At 39.9% G+C, this 26,659-nt stretch overlaps 1 protein-coding gene across 4 annotated transcripts in view; it reads right to left on the bottom strand.

Moving 5' to 3' along the window:
* Nucleotides 1-14,506, bottom strand: part of UBAP2 (ubiquitin associated protein 2) — a 120,387-nt gene extending 105,881 nt beyond the window's left edge. For 2 of the 4 annotated variants that reach the window (XM_053923269.2, XM_024560055.4), the window contains exon 1: nt 14,380-14,506. Coding sequence is in view for 2 of the 4 variants with exons in the window: in XM_045195198.3 (XP_045051133.2) it covers nt 14,380-14,493 (114 nt within the window). In the remaining 2 variants the exon portion in view is untranslated. The remainder of the gene's footprint in view (nt 1-14,379) is intronic. The other 2 variants (XM_045195198.3, XM_045195199.3) reach the window with 1 other exon arrangement.
* Nucleotides 14,507-26,659: the final 12,153 nt, after the last annotated feature.

Genomic DNA, 26,659 nt, shown 5'->3' with positions numbered 1-26,659 from the left:
AATATAACCAGAGACAGTGAAGGTAAGAATAATCTAATAGCCAGGGGGGAGTGGGGAGGGGACAGTGGGGAAAGGGGATTATAGAAACTACTATAAAGGACACATGGACAAAATCAAGGGGGAGGGTAGAGGTGGGGGAGGGAGGGGGTTTCGGCTGGGGTGGGGTGGAGGGATGGGGAGAAAAGGCATACAACTGTAATTGAATAACAATAAAATTTTTTTAAAAAAAAGAGTTTAGGGCAGAAAAATAAAGATGCATGCCTGACAGGGAAGAAAGGCGGGCTCCAGAGAGAGCCCATGAAGCTGGTAACTTTTAGAAATTAAGAATGACCTAAAAGAAAAAAGAGAAACTACGGGGAAAAAAAATAAAAAGAAAGCAAAAAGAAAATAGGAAAAAGGAAACAAAAACGAAAAAACAATTTAAAAAAAGAAAATTAAAAAACAACAGAAAAAACACAAAACAAAAAGAATGGCCTAATAAAGACCAAATCATAGCCAAGTCAATGATTCCAAAAGAACAATAAATGGAATTCTGTTTTGCAGAACAATCAGTTATGGAGACCTCAAAGCTAGCATTCACATGATGTATAACAATATTCCCCTATTTACATATCTTAATAAATTCCAGGTTAATAAAATGACATTATACTAACATTTCTAGGTATCTTTTGGACCTGTGTATTTTAACATACAGGAGACAACTCTGACTGGCGTGGTTCAGTGATTGAGCACCGGTCTGCGAACCAAAAGTCGCAGGTTCGATTCAGTCAAAGGCACATGCCTGGGTTACAGGCCAGGTCCCCGGTTAGGGGCATGTGAGAGGCAACCGATTGATGTATCTTGATGTATCTCTCACACATCGATGTTTCTCTCCCTCTCTTTCTCCCTTCCTTCCCACCTCTCTAAAAAATAATAAATAAAATATTTTTTAAAATTTAAATACAGGACACTAACCATAATTCAATATATCAATTCTGGCATCACAAAAAAAACTATGTCCCCTGCCTATTTTAGCTAGAAAAGGTTTGACAAGTTTTTCCTACATTATCTGTCCTAATATTATCTTCTCAATAGGCCCTCTGCTAACTGGAATGCTAGATAAAGGCCACAGGGCATATTACTGCACTACCTTTTACATACACAATAGCAGCAAATAACCAATTAACCAGAATTATCTCGTATGTCCAATATGGTTTAAAATTTTTTACTATATTTGAATCTGCCTCTCAGTATGAGTTCATACTTCACATCCTTTTTTAAGTTTAACAATTCTGAGATTTTGCTGGTTTGAGTTTTGTTTTGGTTGCATTAAATGGAAGAATGTTCATCGTTTTGCCATTATTTAGAACTTTGAGTTTAGGGGTCTCAGTTATAATAAATACACATGAACAAACACATTTTTTAAACTGTGAAGCATCATACAAATGTAATATATATTAGCATTTCTGAAGTAAAGTGATTACTTGATTTCTAAAATCACCTCAAGCACTAATGTTCTATAATTTGATCTTAAGTATCTAAAATTAAGCATCCAATCAAAATCTGCCTGGCTAAGTGATATGGATGAACCTAGGGGGTACTGTGCTAGGTGAAATATCAGACAAATAAAGACAAATACCACAATTTCACTTACATGTGGAATCTAAAGAACAAAATAAAAAACAGAAATAGAATCGTAGATACACAGAACAAAATGATGGTTACCAGAGGGAAGGGGCACTGGGAGGCTGGGCAAAAAGAGGGAGAACTAAAAAGTACAAACGTGTAGTTACAAAGAGACACAGGGATGTACAGCACAGACCAAGGAATGTAGTCAATACTATTGTGGTAACTATGTATGGTGCCAGGTGGGTACCAATGGGAGGATCACTTCATAAAATATATAAATATCTAACCACTATGCTGTACACCTGAAATTATACAAAATAATTCTGAATGCCAACTATAATTGAAGTTTTAAGTTTGCTATAAAACAGTATGTGATATTACACTGGCAGCAGCTTCATGCATCTCATGTCTCTCGTTTGCATCATCCTCTCTTGTGCTTGGTTTAAGTTCATGTTGCTTTATAAACTGCGTATAGCCTAAGTGTACAGTGTTTAAAGTCTACAGTAGTGTACAGTAATGTCCTAAGCCTTCATATTTACTCACCACTCACTCACTGACTCCCCCAGAGCAGCTACTAGTTGCTTCATTCATGCTAAGTGCCCTATACAGGTGTAGCATTTTTTAAATCTTTATCCCATATTTTTCTGTACCTGTGATATGCTTAGATACACAAATACTTACTATGTGTTACTATTGCTTATAATATTCAATATAATAGCACGCTGTACAGGCTTGCAGATAAGGATATACACCATCTAGATTTATGTAACTGCAATCTATGATGTTCACACAATGATAAAATTGTCTAACCACCGCATTTCTCAGGATAGCACATGATTGTACTTACAGATTTCCAAACAGTTGTTTTTTTTTTTTTAACTAAATTATATGACCATTTTCTCATTTATCTTTTAAACTGTTTATCCCTATCTGGCCCCATTTATGAAAATGAACTAGGTACATTAAATGTAACACAATGAGAATTTCTTACAGTAGGAGTGCCATCTGGTGATGAAAATCTGCAGCTACAGAAAATAAGCTAAGTTGAGTGGATGCCAAGACTAAGTTTTTTAAAATTAAATTTATTGAGGTGACATTGGTAGATAAAATTCTATAGACTTCAAGTGGACAATTCTATGATACATCACCTGTATATTGCATTGTGTGCCCACCACCCAAAGTCAAATAAAATTGAGTTTTTTTGATTTACAAAAAAGACTTTTAGTTTATTTAGCCTTGCTATGCCAACTAAAAATTTTGATATAAAATGTATCTGAATCCTCATTTATCAGGAAAACCATGAACTCCTTTTTGTATCAAACTATTAAAATTTTACTTATTCACTCAGTATAAATATTGACTTTAGATCTCCATTCCAATCATCAATCCACATTCGATAATGAACAGGTCATTAGGCTATTAGGCTATAAGCCCCAGTTCTGTGGCTGACCCAGACAATTGCTTTGTAAAACATGAAAAGTACATTGCTTAGTTTAAGTTTAAATAGTTTATCGGAAATAATCAGCTTTCTCTTTTAATTAAGGTTTACTGTTTTGTGTTATATATTCATAAACTGTTACAACAACAAGCCATTGGCATAAACATTGCAAATGCAATCCTTGCAAAAAAAATTTTTGAAAAAAATGATGACCCAGGACATGCTTCTAAGGATGCTAGCTAAACAAATTCAGAATAGCTTATTTTCTCTCAATATGGTTCTCCAAACTAATACTGAAATGTCAGAATAGCTGAATTTCTGTTCATAAATAAAGTCTTAATGCTTAAGATATTTAGAAAAAGTTGTTCAGAGATAAGACTAGTTTAAATGCAAGCACAGGAAATAGTGTTACTAAAATAATATGAAAAAAGAGAGTTCAGAAGTTAATATCAATTTAACAGAATGTATGGTTCAGACAATTTTTTTAAAGATTTCATTTATTTATTTTTATTTTTTATTTTATTTTTTCATTTTTTATTGTTATTTAAGTACAGTTGTCTCTGTTATTTATTTATTTTTAGCAAGAGGGGAAGGGAAGGAGAGAGGGAGAGAAACATCAATGAGTGGTTTGCCTGTCACGCACCCCATCCTGGGGACCTGACCTGAAACTCAGGCATGTAGGCATGTAGGCATGTAGGCATGTAGGCATGTAGGCATGTGCCCCGACTGGGAATCAAACCAGAAACCCTTTGGTTCACAGGCCGGCACTCAATCCACTGAGCCACATCAGCCAGGGCTCGTTCTGACAAATTTTCTATATAAAGTTTATATGAAACTTCTAGAGACTGTGAATTTATAAATCAAGAAAAGAGCATATGTTACCAAAATAATTATCAACACCCTTAAAAACTGTTGCCACCAAAGAACTGTGAAAATGAAGAGGCATGAAATCTAGACTATAAAAATCAACACCTTTAACTAACATACTGTCATACAGGAAAATTCTATGCCCTCTTTTCTGGAAACAGTTACGTGTGGTAAATAGGAACGCTTCTGCAATAAGCACCTAGTTGCCAGACCATAGGAATTCAGTTTACACTTGTTTTCCATCCCTTCTATCACTCTCCACCCCTGAGAGTTCTACTATCCTGGAACGGAGTCCAAGAGAATTCTTAGAATAGAAACAGACAAGAGCAAGAGATTCTAAAAATAACTCGGTAGAAATTCAAACATTCGTATCACAGGTTCTTGAGCTGAAGGAAACACCGGGTTATTCCAATCTTTCCAACCAAATTTTAAAACCCTTTATTTGTCTCACCTCATTCAAAATAAATTAAAAAGATATGATAGATTTTGACACAGGTAAGACCTGCTACTACCTCTTTTAACATTTTTTTTTTAATTTTCGTAAATTTACTTGAGTCAATCTGACACACATTCAAATTAACATATAAAGCTTCCTAGATTATTTAAAGTCCAAGAATGGCCTAAATTAGTTGTAACATAAAAGTAAACCAGCAGATCCCTGGCTGGTGTGGCTCAGTGGATTGAGTGCCAGCCTGAGAACCAAAGGGTCGCCAGTTCGATTCCCAGTCAGGGCACATGCCTGGGTTGCAGGGCGCACAAGAGGCAACCACATATTGATGTTTCTCTCCCTCTCTTTATCCCTCCCTTCCCCAACCTCTAAAAAATAAATTAAAATTGTTTTAAAGAAACAAAAAACCATGTAACTACTGTTGGCCTCACTCACATAGCTCATATCTGATGCGAAAGATCTGGTTCTGAATCAGAATCTCACCTAGCTTAAGAGACTTTCAGATACCCACAGGTGCTCCTTTTGGCTCTACGTTGTAATGTTTTTGTACCAGTTGTGCTTTATTATTTTTATATAACTTCCAATCTGTGTTCTTGCTTTTTCTAATAAGGAAATACCTGTAAGTTATACACCTAAAACTAATATTGTACATCAACTGTAATTAAAAAATTAAAAAATATTTTAAAAGAAACCACCCTGGCTGGTATAGCTCAGTGAATTGAGTACTGGACTGCAAACCAAAAGGTCTTCAGTTTGATTCCCAGTCAGGGAATATGCCTGGGTGGCAGGCCAGGTTCCCAGTTCAGGGTGTGTGAGAGGCAACTGATTTCACCTCCCTCTAAAAACAAGTAAGTAAAATCTTCAAAAAAAAAGAAAAAGAAAGAAAGAAAATACCCATTATTCTCAACCTTTTTTTGCAGAGGAAATTCACTTATTCATTTCTGCAGGGAACAGGATTAGTTTATATTAAGAACCTCAACTTGTTGGGAACAGCCAACAAGAGGAAGTCTATATCCCCAAACCTAGGAGAGACTAGGGCAGCTAAAATGCCAAGGAACTCTAGTATGAGACCCAATTCCATGCAGCTCAACTGCTTGTGCCCTGTACGCCAGGAGCTGACCAAGCGGATACTTTTATTCTCCACAGCTGCTGAGGGCAGGGTCACGACTCAAGCAGCTGGTGGACAAGGCTGAACTCCCCCTACACCCAGGACTGGCTGACAAGGGAACCACAATGTTGTCTGCTACTCTGTGAATATAATCTGCCAATGGAAAATGAGTGCTGGTGAACTCTTCAACATTATAAAACATCAAAAATTATTTGCTATATTCACATGTCTCTCTCAGGTTAACTAAAGTCAGTAAAGAAAAAAGTATGTAATTGCTTATGGTGGTTTCCAGACATGCCCCACTCCAACCATAATTTCTTGAATCTAAACCCCGTCTTTACCCAGAATCCTATCTTAGCAGCTACCTTATGATTCTTTGCCCTCCTTCCCCTTGAAAAATCCCTCATTATTCATGGCCAGCCTTACCCCTTCTTCTAACAGCACTTTAAAAAAACAAAAAAAACTATACTATTGGATTGACCAAAAAGTCTGTTTAATTTTTTTCCGTAAAATAAGATACATTTTTTATTTTCACCAATAACCTGATGGATTTGGATATTTTGAGTATGTCGGCTATCTCCCGCCATAGCTTCCAGGGGTGCGGGTAAACACCTTCCAATGCATAAGACAAGCCCCACAGCAAAGAATTATTTTGCCAAAATGTCAATAGTTCCCAGGAACTTCGCAAACCATTTCTGATACATCTGATCAGTCACAGCACCTTCTCCATAAACTGCATAAATTTTTGTGTGTGTTTCAGTTGTGTTTTTACCTTTCTTGAAATAATAAAACATAGTATGCCAGAAATGCTGCGTATTTTCTTCCCTCCTCAATGTTAAAATGGCTACACAAAAATTCACCAACTTTGGTAAGTTTTAAATGCAGGCTGGTATGACAGCTGTCACAATACAATCTAACAAAATTGTTATGTATGGTCCTAGCTGATGTGGCTCAGTGGACTGAGTGACAGCCTGAGAACCAAAGGGTCACCGGTTCAATCCCCAGTCTATGACACATGCCTGGGTTGCAGGCCATGTTCCCAGTAGGGGGTATGCAGGAGGCAACCACACATTGATGTCTCCCTCTTTCTCCTTCCCTTCTCCTCTCTAAAAGTAAATAAATAAAATCTTTTAAAAAATAAAAGTATTCTATTATTTAAAAAAATTGTTTTGAATGAAGTTAAAGACAACTAAGCACAACTAGAGCCATCGTATGGAAAAAAGTAAATACTTTTTGGCCAACCCAGTATATCAGGTTATTTTCATTTTTCACATCTTCACACGAACCATCTGGTCCCCAATTGTTACAATACACAAATATTTCACAACTGATTCATTAAAAGTTCAATACAGCTCTTATTACGCTATTCCAAGATAGCTATATCATGTCTAGCTATTACTATAAGCCAAAAATAGAAATACTAATTTCTTAAACTTACTCAGACCCAGCCCTGACTGGTGTTAGTTCAGTTGATTGGGTGTCGTCCTGCCAAGTAAAAGGTCGCCGGTTCAATTCCCCATCAGGGCACATGCCTGGGTTGCCTCGGCATGTGCATATATAAGCAGCAACCAATGGATGTTTCATGTTTCTCTCTCCCATCAATGTTTCTCTCCCTCTCTTCCTCCCTCCCTTCCCCTCTCTCTAAAAATAAAGAAATAAATCTTTTAAAAAAAATGCAAACACCTCTGTGATAATAAAATAGCAAATAGCCTATTTTAACTAACAAGGATTTTGTTCCTTAACTACCACCTACATTTTTATGAAAATACAAGGTATTTTTTCCACCATTGCCTCAACACTCTCAATCACAAGGAATTTTTAAAAAATAAAAATTGAGACCTTGATTGGAGGAAAAAAATTGAGACATTCAATAAGTTACTATAAAAAGTTGACCTAAAGAAAATGTTTAATGTGCTGTGGCCAGGTAGCTCAGTTGGTTGGAGCATTGTCCCAAATGCCAAAAAGCTCCAGGTTCGATTCCCAGTCACAGCACATACCTAGGTTGTAGGCTCAATCCCAGGCCAAGTGCCTGCAGGAAGCTCTCACATCAATCTGTCTCTCTCTCTCTCACCCTTACTCTCTCTCTACAATCAATAAAAATATTCTCAGTCTAACTGTCAAATACACCTGAGAAAATAATCATTTAAGAAACGGAATCCTGGCTGGTGTGGCCCAGTGGACTGAGTGCCAGACTGTGAACCAAAAGGTTGCCAGTTGTACAACCCAGGCATGTACCTGATTCCCAGTCAGGTACATGCCTGGGTTGCAGGCCTGGTCCCCAGTTGGGGGCATGTGAGAAGCAACCGATCCCTGTTTTTCTGCCTCCCTTTCTGTCTTTCTAAAAATAAATAAATAAAATCTTTTTTAAAAGAAATGGGTTATGTGGCAATATGTAAATACGGTAAATAAGAAACCCTGATTGGACTGGAAGACTAAAAAGGCTTTTTGTGAACAACTGGGAAAATCTGAATGTGGATTTAAACCAGATGTAATTATTGACATATGTTATATATTATTAAATAACTATTCACTTTCCTAGATGTGATAATACTATTGTGGTTATTTGTAAGAGAAGCTCTTTATTGTAAAAAGATGCTTGCTAAGGAAATATTTAGGCATTAATGTCAAGATGTTTGCACTTTTAAATTATTTAGCATCAAAAGATAGTGTAGCAGAGAGAAAAGTCAATGTGGCAAATGTTAAGTAGGCATACACATGTTCATTATTATACTCTTTCAGCTTTTATAGATTTGAAAATGTTAAAATTAAAAAGCTGGAGGAAACCAAATGGAAAGAAAATGAAAACTGCAAAAAGGACAGAAAAACAGTAAAGATCAGGCAAGTGGAAGATTACGATGGTAGAAATATATCCAGAATATCCATAACTCCAATAAATGTGAATGGTCTTCGTGCTCCAGTAAAAAGAGAAGTTGGCAAGTTGTATTAATAAAGTCAAGTCTTGCTGTGTGGTGTTCATAAAAAAATCTATCTAAAACATCCCACTAGAAGTTTGGGCATCACGCCACAAACCATAAGGTTGCATGTTTGATTCCTACTCAGGGCACATGCCTGTGTTGTGGGCCAGCACCTCAAGTTAGGGGCATGCGAGAGGCTACTGATTCATGTTTCTCTCACACATGGATGGTTCTCTCTCCCCCTTTTCTCCCTTCGTCCCCTTATCTCTAAAAAAATAAAATTAAATTAATTAATTAAAACATTCACTGGTATTGGCTAAAACTAAAAATTAAAGCAATACCAAATGTTGGCAAGGATGTGAAACTCTTAACTATTCAGTCTTGAAAATTAAGTTCCAATGTCCAAGGTATCCACTATATGTATGAATTAAACTTCATCCCTAGGCTTCTAGAATGATACCAGTTATATAATACCCTCAAGAGAACTGAGAAAATAGTCACTCAATTATCTGTGTTCCAATGAGAAGCCTAATTAAGAATGACTGTACAACACCATGAAAAACAGCTTGGAATTATCTAGTAAAGTTACACATATCCCACACATAGCCCAAAATTCCACTCCCAATTACATATATAATCTTGAGAAATCTGTCTCTTTTAGTGGAAGAGAGGGCATGCAAATGTTCACAAGGAGACAACTGTAATTTGTAATCACCAAAAAATAACACAAAAACCTGTAAATGAGACAAATGTCTATCACAATAGAAGAGGATGTGGCATAACCTTACAATGAACTACCATACTACTGAAAGTGAATGACAGTCGTAAGAATTAATCATGGGTGAATCTAAAACATTTAAGAATGAACAAGTATCAGAAGAATCATAAAATCCCACGTAGATCACGACTGAAAACTATATATTGTTGCCCTGGCCAGGTGGCTCAGTTGGTTGGAGCATCATCCCTTAACACCAAAAGGTTGCAGGTTCACTTCCCGGTCAGAGCACATACCTAGGTTACAGGTTTGATCCCCAATTTGAGTACGTAAGGAAGGCAACCAATCCATGTTTCTCTCTTACATCGATGTCTGTCTGTCTCTCTAAAAAATTTTTAAAATCAATTAATATATTCAGGTGAGGATTAAAAAAAATAATAATAAACTACACATCGTGCCATGACTGGTGTGGCTTAGTGTGTTGGGCGTCGTCTCACACACCAAAAGGTCTCTGCTTCAGTACTCGCTCAGGGAACATTCCTGTGTAATGGTTCAGGTCCCAAGCTGGGGGCAGCTAGGGGTGTGCGAGTGGCAACTGATCGATGTTTCTGTTGCACACGGATGTTTCTCTCCCTCTTTCTCCCCCTTTCCGGATCTCTACATAAATGAATAAATAAATAAAACCATATATTGTTTTATGGGTATACACATATATAAAGTAAAAATTACTCTAAGAAATAATAAACCCAAAATGTAGAGTAATGGTTACCTCTAGTAAAGACAAACCAATGCCTCGAGAGATGGCACACACACAGGGCTTTTAGACAGCTGTCATGTTCTACTTCTTGGTCATTTTGTTTTTGAAAACTCTACATGTGTTTTTACACCTCATAAACCTTTTCTCTAACATTTTAAAAAGTACATACATCATATAAAAAATAAGAGCAAGGATACAATAAAATGTTGAACCATTAAGTCATTTTCACCTCCTTTTAATTTTTTCAAATTTTCCTCATGTATTTTGTTAGGCAAAATAGTACCAGCCAACCTGATCCAAAAACTTACTCTAAATTTAAAATTTGTTAATTAATTTGAGAAAAACAGAGGGGTACTGGGTTTGGTCTGAAAAGTTATTTAATGTTAGGCTTATCAATCAATCCTAAAGCTGATCATTTTTTTCCTAAACTATCTCAGTTAAACTTGTCTATTTTTAAGCCCCCTTGTTCTTGTTTAATGATTTGACAATGCCGACCGAACACTGGTATCAAATGAAAAATCCCACCCTTCAAAGAACACACATTCTGGTCAAGTACCTCAGCTGGTCAGAGCATCATCCCGATTCACCAAGGTTGCAGGTTCAATCCCCGGTCCGGGGCACATACAAGAATCAACCAAAGAATACATAAATAAGTAGAACAATAAATCGATGTTTCTCCTTCTCTCTCTATAAAACCAATAAATATATCCATGGATGAGGATTAAAAAATAATAATAAAATTAATTAATTCCAACTGGGGTCCAATTCAATTTAGTTCATAACTCCAGCATGAAAATGAGTTATCTGAAAATTGAAAACTATATATTGTTGCCCCGGCCAGGTGGCTCAGTTGGTTGGAGCATCATCCTTTACACCAAAAGGTTGCAGGTTCACTTTTCTGGTCAGAGCACATCCTAGGTTGCAGGTTTGATCCCCAATTTGAGTACGTAGGGGAGGCAACTGATCAATGTTGCCTACTACCTACTCACTCTAGTAGACATGCTGTGTCATCCAGAAATTCACAAGCCTGGTCTTCAAAACCTATGCGAAGACATTTTAAAACTAAAATAATTTACCTTAATTTCTTTAAAAAGTACAGGACAGCCCTGGTCAGGTGGCTTAGTTGGTTAGAGCATGATCCCCATATGCCAAGGTTGCAAATTCAATCCCTGGTCAGGGCACATACAAACATCCACCAAGGAATGCATCAATGAGTGGAACAACAAATCGATGTTTCTCTCTCTTCTCTCTCCCTTCTTCTCTCTCTGAAATCAATTTAAAAAGTACAGGGTATGTAGGATCAATGAGAAAAACACTGTCAAAAAAACTAAAAAAAAAAAAGCATATGCAGTTTGCATTATAACTGTCTAATCAAAACTGATTAATTTGGTTCTTGGACTCAAAAAAGAAAAAGGATTCTATTCCTAGATACATATTGGATAGCTGGACCAAAACTATTTCAAAACCTACTATAGGTTTACATGGTGGTACTTCCTTATAAATCTTCCCTCTTTTTGCCTCCCTTCAAGTTACATCTCCACTCTCTTTTTTTTGAGAGGGGGAAGAGGAGAAAAGAAAAAAACAGCTGCTTCTAAGATACACCACCTCATCAGTCAACACCACAGGCTGCCATAACACTCAACTTTTAAAGGACACTCAATTTACTCAAATTAACAACTAAGAACTAACTACAGGTTAACTCACAAAGAGAAGATAAATTTTTAAGAGCAGAGGAACATCAGTCTGTGAATTCACACAGGCTGCTTCTCTTGAGCAGACATTAATCCTTCAAAATACACTTACACAAAAAAGAAGTCTTTAACAACAACAAAAAAAATCTTGCCCTGGCTGGCATGGCTCAGTGGATTGAGTAGCGGACTGCAAACCAAAGGGTTGCAGGTTGATTCCCAGTCAGGGCACATGCCTGGGTTGTGGGCCAGGTCCCCAGTAGGGGGCTTGTGAGAGGCTACCACACATTGATGTTTCTCTCCCTCTCTCCCTCCCTCCTGTCCCCTCTCTCTAAAAATAAATAAAATCTTTTTTAAAAAATCCTAAGTCATTAAAAAAAAAAAAAAGACTACAGAATCAACACTTCAAGACTAACCCTTACAAAACGAAAGCATCATCTAAGACCAGTTCAAATATTCAAGACTGGTTTACACTTTCCACTTGTAGTATATAATTAAAGGTGTAGGGATATTAACCAGTTCCCATCAATACACATTGCATATTGAATTACACCTATTCTCCTTCATGTTCTCCTATTTCTTCTAAAAAAAATAAGTCACCCAGGCTAATACCATGAGACACTGTAGTGAGCACTGCACAGGCTGCACCAGTTAGTTACCAGGAAAGGGAAGCAGAGATGTTACTGATGTTCCAGCCTTGTTCTAAAGGCAGGTCCATGTGACTACTGCTGGTACAGCCCATATTTAAAGAGAGAGGCCAGAGGAAACCAGAGCAGCAGGAAATAGTCAGGAGAAGCAATTACCACAAGCTTTTTTCTCATGGCCTCATTCCCATGCCACCATTTACAACCACATTTCAATCATAACACAAATCTCCCTTCTCTGAATTGTTTAATTATTGAGGATCAGTGGACACAAGGTAGCAAGGAAATCAGAGCTGTGGGGAACAAGCTGGACAGGAGTGGGGAGAAATCTCATTACACATGTGAACTAGCCATAAGGAGGAAAAATCAGGAGGAACTCACTGGAGGCATGCAGAAGAGCAGTGTGGGAAGTAAATCGTTTCTGCATAATGATAGATAAGGGAAGTCTTCACACAAATGGGAGGATAGCCCTAGCCAAGGAGGGGGCCTTGCAAGATGGTAATAAGCTTGTTGGTGTGCTGGAAGACCCTATCATGCAGGGGGGGGTCCTACCTTTTGGCGTCTCTGGGCCACACTGAAAGAAGAGTTGTCTTAGGCCACACATTAAATACATTGCAACATGTAATCACAAAAATCTCATAATGTTTTAAGTAATTTTACGATTTTGTGTTGGGCCATATTCATAGCCATCCTGAGCCAAATGCAGCCCACAGGCCGCAGGTTGGACACCCCCAAGAGTGGAATTTATTTCCTTTCCTAAGACATAAGTACCATCCCAATCTAGGCACCTAATTAATTCCTACGATACAGGAGCTCTTAGGTATTATGTCCATCTTCCAACCACCTTTTAATAAACTAACACTAAAAAGGATGCACATGTCATGGCAAAAAGTGAGGAACACACTCCTTGCATCAATCTTGGTTTAAAAAGTACTACCATAATAGAAAAGCCCTGGCTGGTGTAGCTCAGTGGACTGGGTGTGGGCCTGCGAACCAAAGGGTCGCCAGTTCAATTTCCAGTCAGGGCACATGCCTGGGTTGCAGACCTGATCCCCAGCAAGGGGCTTGCGAGGGGCAACCGCACATTGATGTTTCTCTCCCTCTCTTTCTCCTTCCCTTCCCCTCGCTCCAAAACGAAATAAAATCTTTAAAAATAATAATAATAGAAAATACAAAATAACTGGGTTCACGCAAAATGTTAGTTATATGGCCTTCAAATAAACGATGATCTTTGGATACATTCTGGAGACTTTAAAAGGCTCTCAAATGTTAGGACACCGGTGCTGAGAAAAGTAAGCCTAAATCCCGGCAGACCATATACCTTGGATGTAAGTAAAAACTTAATCCAACTGAGGTGGTAAAAAACTACAAGATTAAGTCAAACAGGAAATAACAGGCAATCAACTCCTAGAGGGAACAAGGATAAGAGACCACAGTAGTGGCACTTCTGAAGCCTGAGCAATTAGATTGATAACCCAGGGGAAAAGGTGGGACAGCCCAGTGAGAAAGTTATTCAGACACAAAACAAAAAAGATGTAATACACTAAGGAAGGAGTGACATTTTCAAATGTATTATAACAGAAAGCGCTTTAGTTTACAAAGTGCCAACAGGAACCAGTACTACGAAAACTGAGTCCCAAAAGTCTGACACCAAAGCCTTCCAGAACAAAAAGGAGAAGTTGAGTTGAACTATGTCTGCGGGTAAGCCGGGAAAGGCTGGAGAGCGCAGAAGTTGGTCTCTAAGAGGTCCAGTCCCAGGACTAGTGTGCGACACGCGCGAAAACGGAAAGGTGATCAGGATGAGGAGCGTCAGCGTGGTGCGGGAGCTCCAGAGGACACTCAGAAAGGGACCGAGGTGGGAGGGAAAAAGAAACCACTCCCTCCAGGGGAGAAACCCGGAGGGGAGTGGAAGGCGCCCCCAGGGGCTGGGTGGGGCCAGGCAGACTAGGACCCGGGTAGGCAGGAAGAAGCAAGGGGCAACAGGCCAGGGAGAGGAAGGAGGACGCCCGGGCCTGGGCGTAGTGAGAACACATGAAGCCGGCAAAGGAAGCTCGGCCCGGTCCTCACGAGTGGGCGCTGGAGGAGGAAAAAAGGGGGTTAGAAGAAAAAAGAGCTGAACGCAACGCTAGAAAGCGCACCCCGCAGCACTGAGAGCCCTGGAACTGGGAAGGAGAGAGAGGGTGCCAATTACCAAGGCTGTTCTCGCTGCACTTGGCACCCGCCGCCGCCGCCGCCGCCACCGCTGCCGCTCGTTACCTGCCAATGTGCCTCTTACAAAGCGGCGGCGGCGGCCGAAGCGGCCCATCCAGTCACGTGACCCCTACGTCACGGGCGAAGGAGGAGCCACACGCGTCTCTGCTGCGCGGCTCATCAGCCCGCCCAGGGGCTCATCACTTCCTCTACCCACGCCCGACGCGAATCGGGAAGGCCCAAAGCGTCAAGGCACAGGGAGGAGCGGGAATGGGGCAAATAAGGAAGATTTTACGGAATTTCTCGCACCCGAGGTTATCAGGGGAGAACTATCCACCGAATCCAGGATGCTCAATACTGCAGCTCGTTGTCGCGCTGTGATGACCTCACAAGGCTTGGCAAGTCTTTCCTGCCTGAGTCACGTGACGTTGTCCAACCACTGAAGTTAACAAACGTTGCGCGGGGGCTACGACTCGTAACTTGCTGCACAGGCTCCCAAAAGCGCAACTCTTCCCTAGCAGCTTTATAGGCGGCGCGTGTAAGACTTAATGCCCAGGCAAGGCCGAAAGGGTAAGCGAAGAGGGCTAGCATCTGAGACTAATACCATTGGGTGCTTCCTGCCAGGCGGCTGAGCGTGGTTCTTGCTCTGAGATGTACTCCCGGCGAGAGAGGGTTTCCACACCCACAGTCGCGTGCTCGCGCGCAGCCCCGTTCCCTGCGCGGGAAAACGGCAACGGCTAGCCACGGTACCGCCGGCACCAAGCGGGCTTCAAAAGGAACCTCTATAGCACCGGAGGGTCTCGCGGCTTGTCTTACTAAGTGTGGGATCGAATTCTGCATTCCCGAGCCCCTGCTGCTGAAAAGATTAACATTTATTGAACGCCAACTCCACGTCCGCCGTTTATACAACTGTTATCATTAAGTCATGTAATCAACACTTTGAGAAAAGGACTGTCCCCCGTTTTAAGCATGAAAAAAGGATTAAAGGGGTTCAGTTGTTTCCTGCTTCGAACCCAAACCAGATTTTCTCTCTCCAATGAATAATCCTCTCAAAAAGATATGACCTGTTTTAACATAAGGAATTAAGCGGGGGGGGAGGAGATAATGGTTTACAATTGTAGTGCAGTGTTTTAGAGTTTAAAGTGTTTTCTCATTTACTGGCCTATTTGATCTTCAAAGGCAGTATCCCATGCTGGCTAGACACATGGGCTTTGGAGTCCAGCAGGCCTTACCTCTCAATTCCAGCTTTCCTTTGTGGTAGCAATACTTCACCTGGTGGTTAAAATTAAAGATTATGTAAACTACCTGCTTCACACATAGAAAATCCTCAATAAATATTCGTAATTATTTTCACACCCTGTGTGTGCCCTTTGGACACAACAGGTCTAAGTAAGATGGGTCGGGAATTAACATACTGATCTTTGTTCAAGGCACAATACCAATTTCAGACTAACTTGCTAGTTACTAATAGCCTAGTTGTAGGTTAAATTACGCGATCGAAAACCTTAACGGTCCTGCTCAATTGGGGGAGGCCTTTGTTATTCATCTGAATTGATCAAAGAATGCTCAGACTGCGCCTTTAACAAATAGAATTTATGACCATTCATGGGTAGATGTATCTTATCTCTCCCCTTTTGACAGTGAGCTAGGATTGTGTCTGCTCAGGAGTCTTCTTCATTGTATTCCTGTTTTATAGAAATATGTGGGAGAGTCAAAGGTAACAACTGCCCTTGAGAGGCAAAAACTTAATGGAAAGAGCACGAGAAAACAATTCTGAAAGGATATATACAAACCTGATTACATGTTGTAGCTGTTCCTTAAGAATAGGAAAGATGGTTTGTGATTGAGGACGCTGGTCAAAAGGAACTATAATCAACCTAATCTGTACTGTTTTAATTTTTTACATGGAAGAGGTACTGGTGTTTGGGGTGGGGGGGTTAATTTAATTTATTGGGGTGACATTGGTTTATAAAATTATATAGGTTTCAGGTATACAATTATATAATGCATCATCTGTATGTTGCATTGTAGAGAGAGAGGGGGAAGGGAGAGAGAGAAACATGGATCCCTGGCCTCTTCTGTGCACCCCCACCCAGTAAAAAAAAAAAAAACAAAAAACTCAGGTATAGCCCCTACCCATAATGGAACTGACAACCCCTCACTTTGCTGGAGGATGCATAGCTAACTGAGCCACACCTGTCAGGGCCCTTTACCCTCCTCCCACCTACCCCCAACCCAGCTTTCCCTCTGGTAATCACCATACTGTTGCCTGTATCTATGAGGTGGTGTTGTTGTAGTTGTTGTTTTTCTTAATCCTTTCACCTTTTACACCCAGTCCCCCAACCCACATGTAAGTGAAATCATTTAGTACTTAATCTTTCTCTGACTAGCTTATTTCACATACCATAATACTCTCAAGGTCCATCTATACTCTCACAAAAGGTAAGATTTTCTTCTTTTTTATAGCTAAGTAGTATTATATTGTGTAAATGTACCACAGCTTTTTTATCCACTCATCTTCTGATGGGCGTTTGGGCTGCATCCAAATCTTGGGTATTGTAAACAACACTGCAATAAACATAGGGGTGCATATACGTATTCTTTCGAGTTAGTGTTTCAGGTTTCTTCGGATAGATTCCCAAAAGTAGAATCACTGGGTCATAAGTCAGTTCCATCTTTAATTTTTTGAAGTACTTCCACAGTGCTTTCCACAGTGGCTGCACCAGTTTGCATTCCGGCCAACAGGGCACAAGGGTTCTCTTTTCTTCACATCCTCTCCAACACTTGTTGTTTGTTGACATTGATGATAGCCATTCTGACAAGTGTGAGGTGATATCTCTTGTAGTTTTAATTTGCATTTCTCTGATGATTAGTGATGTTGAGAATCTTTTCATATGTCTATTGGCCATCTGTATGTCCTCTTTGGAGAGGTGTATCTTCAGGTCCTTTGCCCATCTTTTCCCCCATTTTTAAATCATTTTTATTTTTTAATTATAGTTGATATACATTATTTTGTTAGTTTCAGGTGTACACCCCAGTGATTAGACATAATATAACTTACTAAATGATCATCCTGTTAAATCTCAAACCCATCTGACATCACACATAGTTATTCCAATATTATTGACTGCATTCCCTATGCAATACTTTACATCTCAATGACTATTTTGTAACAACTGATTTGTACTTCTTAATCTCTTCACCTTTCTCACCCTTCCCCTCAACCACCCTCCTATCTAGGAACCATCAAAATATTCTCTGTGTCTATGCGTATGTTTCTGTTTTGCTTCATTTATTTAGTTTTTTAGATTGAATTGTTGCTAGATATGTATTTATTGAGATTTTCTTATTGATATATGTGGTCTTTTTTCTTCTTAAAGAAGACCCTTTAACTTTTTTTTTTTTAAGATTTTATTTATTTTTTAAAGAGAGGGGAAGGGAGGGATGGAGAGGAGAGAAACATCAATGTGCAGTTGCCTCTCAAGCATCCCCAACTGAGGACCTGGCCTGCAACCCAGCCATATACCCTGTCTGGGAATTGAACCAGTGAACCCTTGGTTCGCAGGCCAGCGCTCAATCCACTGAGCCACACCAGCCAGGACTAACATTTCATATAATACTGATTTCGTGCTGATGAACTCCTTTAGCTTTTTCTTTTTCTTTCTTTTTGTTAAGATTTAATTTATTTATTTTTAGAGAGAGGGGAAGGGAGGAAGAAAGAAAGGGAGAGAAACAATGATGTGTGAGAGACACCTCAATTGGTTGCTTCTCACATGCCCCCAACTGGGGACCTGGCCCGCAACCCAGGCATGTGCCCTGACTGGGAATCAAACCAGCAAGTTTTGGTTTTGCAGGCGGGCACTCAACCCATTGGGCAACACCAGCCAGGGACCTATAGCTTTTTCTTCCTTCATTTGTCCTTCAATTCTAAATGATAGCTGTACTGGGTAATATTGGTTATAGGTCCTTGCTTTTTGTCACTTCTTGCCAATCCTTTCTGGTCTGCAAAGTTTCTGTTGAGAAATCAGCTGACAGTCTTATGCTTTGCCCGTTTTTTAAATTGGTTTGAGGGTTTTTTTGGTGTTGAGTTTTATAAGTTCTTTACAAATTTTGGATGTATAGGGTACATACAAGAATCAACCAATGAATGCATAAATGAGTGGAACAACAAATGGATGTTTCTATCTCTCCCTCTCTCTCCAAAATCAATAAATTTTTTTTAAATCTGTTTTTTCATTAAATTTTCGTGTATCAAGGAAGAAGTTCTACAGGACACATGGACAAAATCAAGGGGGAGGGTGGAGGTGGGGGAGGGAGGGGGGTTTGGCTGGGGTGGGGTGGAGGGATGGGGAGAAAAGGCACACAACTGTAATGGAATAACAATAAAAAATTAAAATTAAAAAAAAAAGGAAGAAGTTCTACGTAGGACCTAGAATCAGAGAAAAAAAATAACGGTATTAAAGTCCTAAAACCTCACTGTTTATAGTTATTATCACCTGGGTGCAATGGGACCGACCTCTCACAATAGTTTCCCCTGAGGAAACTAACTCCTTTTTCCAGCCTGACTCTGAGACCGTGACTCTAAAACTGATTTCACATCCTGTGACTGCAAAGAACATCACCATCTCTTTCACCAGTTTTTATTTGCTTAAGTCAGAGCATAATATAATAGAAAATACACTGGAGGCCCTAGCCTGCTGGCTCAGTTAATTGGAGGGTTGTCCCATACACCTAAACATAGCGGGTTCAATCCCCAGTGAGGGCACGTCAGGAGGCAACCAATCAATGTTTCTCACTCACGTGATGTTTCTTTCCCTCTTTCTCCCCCCTCCTCCTCACTCTCTAAAATCAATAACCATATTCTCGGGTGAGTACGTTTTTTTAAATAGCTTTAAAAAGAAAATACACTGGAGAAATTTTCAGAAGTCTGGGTTTTCATTCTTTGATGAGGCCCATCTCAGAAAGAATCAGCAATAGGTGGCTGAAATTTAGGAAAATAGAATTAAGGTGTATAAAACTACAAAGCAGAAATTTTACAACCTAGATAAAGTGAATTACCGTTAAGTCTAAACTACTCATTTATAGTAAAATAAATTATCATAATCAAATGCATTATGCCCTGCCTAAATAATATGATAACTGAAAGGGAATGATTTGTATAGAATCTTAAATAAGTAAATAAAAAGTAAATCTTAAGCAAAAATGTACATCATGCCAGGAAAAGGCTGGCCTGACCAGCACATAGGACATTTTGGGCCCTGTGGCATATCCCTGTCTTTAATGGACTGAGATGGGTGCTCAATACCCATTAGCAATAAGAATCACCCAAGATTCCCCAACTTATGTTCCATGTAATTAATCATTTTCTAATTAGAATTTGGCTTTTCATAAAGACTTTCCTCCAGAGGTGTGAGTTTATTGCTGACCAGAAGACTATATGTTATTTTGCCTGGCTAAAAATTAATACGACTACAACTTTGACAATGATGATTTGGGATATAGCATCAGTTTCTTAGGTATGTTTATGCCCAAAGCCAGCTGAGCTGTGAGCATGCTGACCTTTGGAAGCAGTAGACAGTTAATGATAATGCCACCCTCTGAGACCTATGTGGAATAGATAAAAAGATTCACTAGTAGCACTTGTGCTTCATTTCTTTACAAGTCTAGTTCCCTCTTAACTCTACTAATTAGTAACTTGCCCTTTCTGAGCCTGTTTCTTCATCTATATAGAGGAGCTAAATTCTGTTTATAAGGCATTGTCAGGTTCATGAAAGATACTGCATATGAAAGTCCTCAGAAAATAATTATACTATAACAATTATAAGGGTTTGCCCTGGCTGGTGTGGCTCAGTGGATTGAGCACTGGCCTGCGAACCAAAGGGTCACCGGTTCAACTCCTAGTCAGGGAACATGCCTGGGTTGTGGGCTGGGTCCCCAGTTGGGGGGTGCATGAGAGGCAACGACATTGATGTTTCCTTCTTTCTCCTTTCCTTTCCCTTTCTCTAAAAAAAATTAAATAAAATCTTTTTAAAATATATTTTTTAAAAAAAGAATGATAAGGATTGACTTTGGGTGGTGGGCATACAATGCAATATACAGATCACGTATCATACAAATGTATACCTGAAACCTATATGACCCTATGAACCAAAGTCACCCCAATAAACTTAATAAAATAAAAAATTTAGCCCTGGATGGTGTGGCCCAGTGGGTCGAGTGCTGGCCTGAGAACCAAAAGGTCACCAGTTCAATTCCCAGTCAAGGTGCATGCCTGAGTTGCGGTCCAGGTCCCCAGTTGGGGGCGTGTTAGAGACAACCAACCTATCTATGTATCTCTCACACATTGATGTTTCTCTCCCTTCCTCTCTCTCTAAAAATAAATAAATAAAAATGTTTTAAAAATTAAAAAAGAATAATAAGGAACTATTATTACCAGGAATAACTTTATTTGGTTACATCAGTACTTGTATATCCCTAGTCAGTAGTTAAGGCTTGGGTTCAAGAGAAATCCAGGAAGGCCTAGATCCTAGAACAAGGGTCAGCAAAGCACAACTCAATCTGTGAGCAAAATCCAGCCCACCTCCTATTTTTCTACAGTCCACTAGCTAACGATGGTTCTTAACAATATCATCATCATCATCGTTATCATGCCTCAGAAAGAGTTAATTCCAAATCGTACTGCTACCAAATTTCAGAGTCAGGATTCAAAGCCATGTTTCCCTGACTGCATACATGGTGTTTATTTTCTTTAGCATCATTAGTATTTTTGCTGGTCTCTCCTGCACTACACTATAAGCTTCTTGAGATGGAACTATGTCTTTTCATGTCTGTATTTCTAGCAGCTAATACAGGATCTTGCTCATAGTAAGCCTACTTATTAAATATTTTTAAAATGAAAACTGACCCTGGCTGGTGTGGCCCAGTGGATTGAGTGCTGGCCTGCGAACTGAAGTGTCGCCAGTTCGATCCCCAGTCAGGGCAGTTGGGGCACATGCCTGGGTTGCAGGCCAGTTCCCCAGTTAGGGATGTGTGAGAGGCAACCAATCGATGTTTCTCTCTCTCCATTCCCCTCTCTCTAAAAATAAATAAATAAAATATTTAAATAAGTAAGCAAAATGAAAACCATTGCCTTCAGTAGTTATCTGAGAAAAGTCTCTGTTTTACATTTGCTTGCAAGGGAGATGTAGAAACTAATACATACCCACCTACATATCCAAATTAGAATTTAGCAAATTCTAGACAGAAGGAATAGTAGGTGACTTTGACCTCTGGTTTATGGTATGCCTGTCATGTGCCCAGCTCTGTTCTCTGTTCTGGGTGTTGTGAACAATAACAGAAAAAGTTCCCAGACATAGTGCTTCACTATAGTAGGTGATAAATAAATGGCCACTGAAAAGTGGAAGAGAAACAGACTAGGAGAAAATGGGTGGCCAGATATTTCAGGCAGGCAGGAATTCCAGGCAGAGGAAATTGTGTGAACAGTAAATGCAGTGTAGGCTAAAAGACCAGTCTGGCTGAAAGGAGTTCTTTGGGGATAAAATTAGAGAGGTAACATCTGATTGTATAGTGTCTTGACTGCTAGGCTAAGGAATTTATTTCTTCCTGTTACTAATCCTTGCCAAAATGCTCTTTCAGGAGGCATTGGAATGTCAATAGAAGCAAAATGTCTTTAGAAGCAGCAAAGCCTCCTTAGAGACCCTGACGAATTAAGCTGTCATGGTGCAGTGACAGGTGGAGGGGTGGATATTTTAGATGAGGAAGCTACCCTCTCAGATCTGCTGATATGGTGCCAGTTCTGCCATTTGAGGATGGGCCAGCTGTGATCACTAAAGAAAAAATATTTTCACTGAGCGCTCACATATCAATCTTAAATTACTGAATAAATGTAAGTACAACTTTTCTGTTGAGCTTCCAAGAACTGATACACGGTAGTTGCCAGGAGGAATCTTCTCTGATAAGGATGAGCATAGTTCCCAGCCTGCCCCTCCCATAGCACACTATGGAGGGACGGAGAGGGCTTAACAACCTATCAGCCCAGACCATCTCTGACATTTCCCCAGCCAAACAATAATCTCCCAGCAGTCTGGGCCCTGTTCCAGGCTAAAGATAGTTCACTATGGCCTTTTGCAGGGACAGAATGACTACACCTGTTGGCTTCTTAAAGCTCAAATGCCTTTGGTTGAAAGCATTGTGCCTTTAGCCACAATGCTTCTTGACATTTCTCTTACCAGGTTCTGCTCAAGGGAAAAATTGTGAAATAGGTCATGGATTTGGGAAATGACTTGTGAGCTCATCTTCAGCTTCCTGGCAGGCAAGGAAACAGCCTTATTACTATTATTATTATTTGGAGGTGGGGTGGAGAGAGAAACATCTATTTGTTCTATTTATTCACTCACTGGTTGCTTCTTATATGTGTATTGACCAGGGATCAAACCCGCAACCTTATCCTTATTTTTTTTTTAAGATTTTATTTCTTTTCAGAGAGAGGGGAAAGGCGAAAGAGAAGGAGAGAAACATCAAAGTGCGAGAGAAACATCAATCAGTCGCCTTTTGCACTCCCCCAACTGGGATCCAGGCCCACAACCTAGGCATGTGCCCTGACAGAGAGTTGAACCTGTGACTTTTTGGTTCTCAGACCGGTATGCAACCCACCGAGCCACACTGGCCATCCTTATTTTAAAGATTTTATTTATTTATTTATTTATTTTAATTTTATTTATTTTAGAGTGATGGGAAGGGAGGGAGAAAGAGAGGGAGAGACATCAATGTGTGGTTGCCTCTCATGTGCCCCAACTGGGGACCTGGCCCACAACCCAGGCATGTGCCCTGACTGGGAATCCAACCAGCAAACCTTTGGTTCACAGGCCAGCACTCAATCCACTGAGCCACACAAGCAAGAGCTATTTATTTATTTTTAGAGAGAGGGAAAGGGAAGGAGAAAGAAAGGGAGAGAAACATTGATGTAAGGGAGAAACATCAATCAGTTGCCTCTTGTACGTGCCCTGACCGACCAGGGACTGAACCCTCAACCCAGGCATGTGCCCTCACTGGGAATTGAACCTCAGACCTTTTGCTTTGTGGGACATCCAATCAACTGAGCCACACCAATCAGGACAGTCATCCTTATTTTAAAGAGAAGTATCTGTGGCCTAGAGAGATTAGCTGTTGTGCTTTCCTCTCCCTGGGCTGCCCTTTGATAAATAATTATTGTTTCCTACTAAGTAAATGCTCGTGACTCGTGACATGGGAGACAATCAGATTCTGTCTTAAAGGCTTTTATAATCTAGCAGGGAAAAAAATGTCAATTTCTTTTTTTCCTCCTGCTTTATTGAGATGTAATTGACATATAACATTGTATAAATTTGAAGTGTATGATGTGATGACTTGATACATATATATATATGTATATTGCTAAATGTTGACCACAATAAGGTTAGTTAATAAATGCTTTATTTACCTCACATAATTACCATTTTATTGTTGTTATGGTGAGAACATTAAACCAACTTTCCAGCATACAATACAGTATTGTTAACTATAGTTATGTATTGCTATATACTCGATTGCTGGAAGTTATTCACCATTCTTTTTTTTAAAAAAAAAAAAGGATTTTGCCCTGGCTGGTGTGGCTCAGTGGATTGAGGGCTGGCTGTGAACCGAAAGGTTGCCAATTCGGTTCCGGGTCAGGACACAGGCCTGGGTTGTGGACCAGGTGCCTGGTTGGGTGCGTGCGAGAGGCAACAGATCCAAGTATCTCACACACTGCTGTTTCTCTCCCTCTCTTCCTCCCTCCCCTCCCCTCTAGAAGTAAATAAATAAAATCTTCTTTAAAAAATAAAAAATGGCAAAAAATACATATCTATCAACAATTAAATCTAAAAAACTAAGTAAACAAGAAGAACAGAGACAGAATCATGAATACGCAGAACGTTTTGATGGTTGCCAGATGGGAGGAAAGTGGGGGAGAACAGATGAAGAGGTGAGGGGATTAAGAAGTACAAATCGGTAGTTACAGAATAGTCACGGGGTTATAAAGTATAGTATAGGGAACGGAGTAGCCAAAGACTTATATGCATGACTCAGTGGGGATTGCCTGAGGAAGTGGGGGATGCTGGGTAGAGGGGGACAAAGAGGGAAAAATAAGGTCAACTGTAATAGCATAATCAATGAAGTATAATTTTTTAAAAATGTTAATAATGTAAATTATACTTAAAAGTATGCCATGGATGTAGCTGTTTCATTGTGAACACTACAAAAATTATATATTTTTTCAGCATTCAAAAGCTGTTACTCAATTTAGCAAGGAGGTTGCTCACTTCACTGATGAATGAGTAAAGCTCTTACACTTTTGTCTTATATATTTGATCCCTGTTTCCTGGCACAGAGCTCCTAAAAACCTTGTAATTTCCTAAATGATAGGCATGCCTTTTGTTATTGTAACAAGCCCTTCCTTTCCTACCTGAGTTTATGCTAATGAGATGAGGTAGGGTGGGGGGTACCTAGTATCTCAAAATAAGGCTTATCACTGGGAAGATCCAGTGATTAGAGAGTCAGAACTCTCTGCTCCACCCACCAAACTCAGGAAGATTTGATGAGCTTCTGAGTTGGTAAGTGCATCCATCTGCCAGGAAGGTGGCACACCCCAGTTCCATTCCTACACTCCAGCGCCTTCTGGACCGCGTCCTGTGTACCTTTTCATTTCAATGTTTGTCTGTATCCTTTATAAAACCCTTTTTAAAAAATAACATCCTTGCCCTGGCTGGTGTGGCTCAGTAGGTTGAGAACTGAACTGTGCGAACCAAAAGATTCCCGGTCAGGGCACATGCCTGGGTTGCAGACCACGTCCCCAGTTGGGGAATGTGAGAGGAACGGATCGATGTTCATCTCCTTCACTTTCTCCCTCCCTTCTCTCTCTGAAAAATAAATGAAATCTTTCAAAAAATAATAATATCCATAATAATAACCTGGTAAACATAAGTGAATGTTTGACTGAGCTGTTCTAACAATGATTAAACCTGAAGAGGGGGTCATGGGAACTTCTGATTTACAACCAGTCAGTCAGGAGCAGCAGTGACAACCTGGACTTGCAATTGGCAGCTGAAGAGGGGGCCGTCTTAACTGAGCCCTTAACCTGTGGGATCTGACACTACCTCCAGGCAGAAAGCGTCAGAATTGAGTTAAATTGTAGGACACCCAGTCTTCATCCACCTGAGAATTTGAGAATTGCCTGGTGGTGTTGGAAAACACTCTCCATCTATCAGTGAAAATATTAACCAACATTTATGTTGGAACTGCCTTTGGCAGTCAGTTGCAAAGATAGAATAGCTAGGGATACAACAGGTTAGCAAATATCAGCAGAAGTACTCAGTGGGAATATGGAATTTATAATGAGTATCTTTTGTTAATTATTTGTAAGTTGTGTTTTACACATCCTTTATGTCAGTCAATTCATAAATAAAATTACATTTGTATATACGTGTATATGCATTCATACTTTTCAGAGAGCTGGTTTTTAAACATTTATCAGCACACTTCACTAGGAGAAACAGACAGTAAATAGATATAATATGATGTAAGGGCTAGGAAGAAATAATAAAGCAGAGTCCGGGGTCAGAGTGTCAGGGGAATGTGCTATTTTGGGTGGGCAGTTGGGAAGTTGTCTATAATAAGATAACTGAGCAGAGGCCTTAATGAACTAATAGAATGAGTCATGTAGAGTGTCTCAGATAGGAGAACCAGCAAGGATAAAGACTGAGGTGGGAATGTGTTTGTATGTTCAGGGAAGAGCAAGGAGGCTGTTTTGGCTGGAGCCTGGTAAGCCAGCAGGGAGGGAGAGATTGAGATCCAAAAGGTAGAGATGACTGTGTAGCCTAATGATAGACACTGAGGTCTATTCTACCCTGAGAGGGGGTTAGCACTGCAGAGTTTCACACAGAGTTGTGTTGTAATCTGAACTTACATTCTTAAAAGATCACGCAGGCTGCTGCGTGAACGGACTGTAGAGGAGTGAGCATGTGAATGTGAGGAAGCTGGAGACCAGCTGGGAGGTGAGAGAGGACGTGGCTTGGACCAAGGAGGCAGCAGTGGCATTGATGAGAGGCAGTTAGATTTCGGATATATTTTGAAACCTACCTGACAGGAAATGCTGATAGATTGGATCTGGAGTGTCAGAGAAAAAGATGAGTCAAGGATGACTTAAAGTTTTTTGGCCTGAGCAATTGGAAGATTGACATACCATTTACTTGAAAGAAATCATCAGGAAGTGGTTGGGGGAGGGCAGG

This window comes from Desmodus rotundus, chromosome 1, assembly GCF_022682495.2.
Source record: "Desmodus rotundus isolate HL8 chromosome 1, HLdesRot8A.1, whole genome shotgun sequence".
NCBI lineage: Eukaryota > Metazoa > Chordata > Mammalia > Chiroptera > Phyllostomidae > Desmodus > Desmodus rotundus.
Note: the sequence above shows the minus strand (reverse complement) of the source record. Positions and strands in the feature narration are given on the sequence as shown.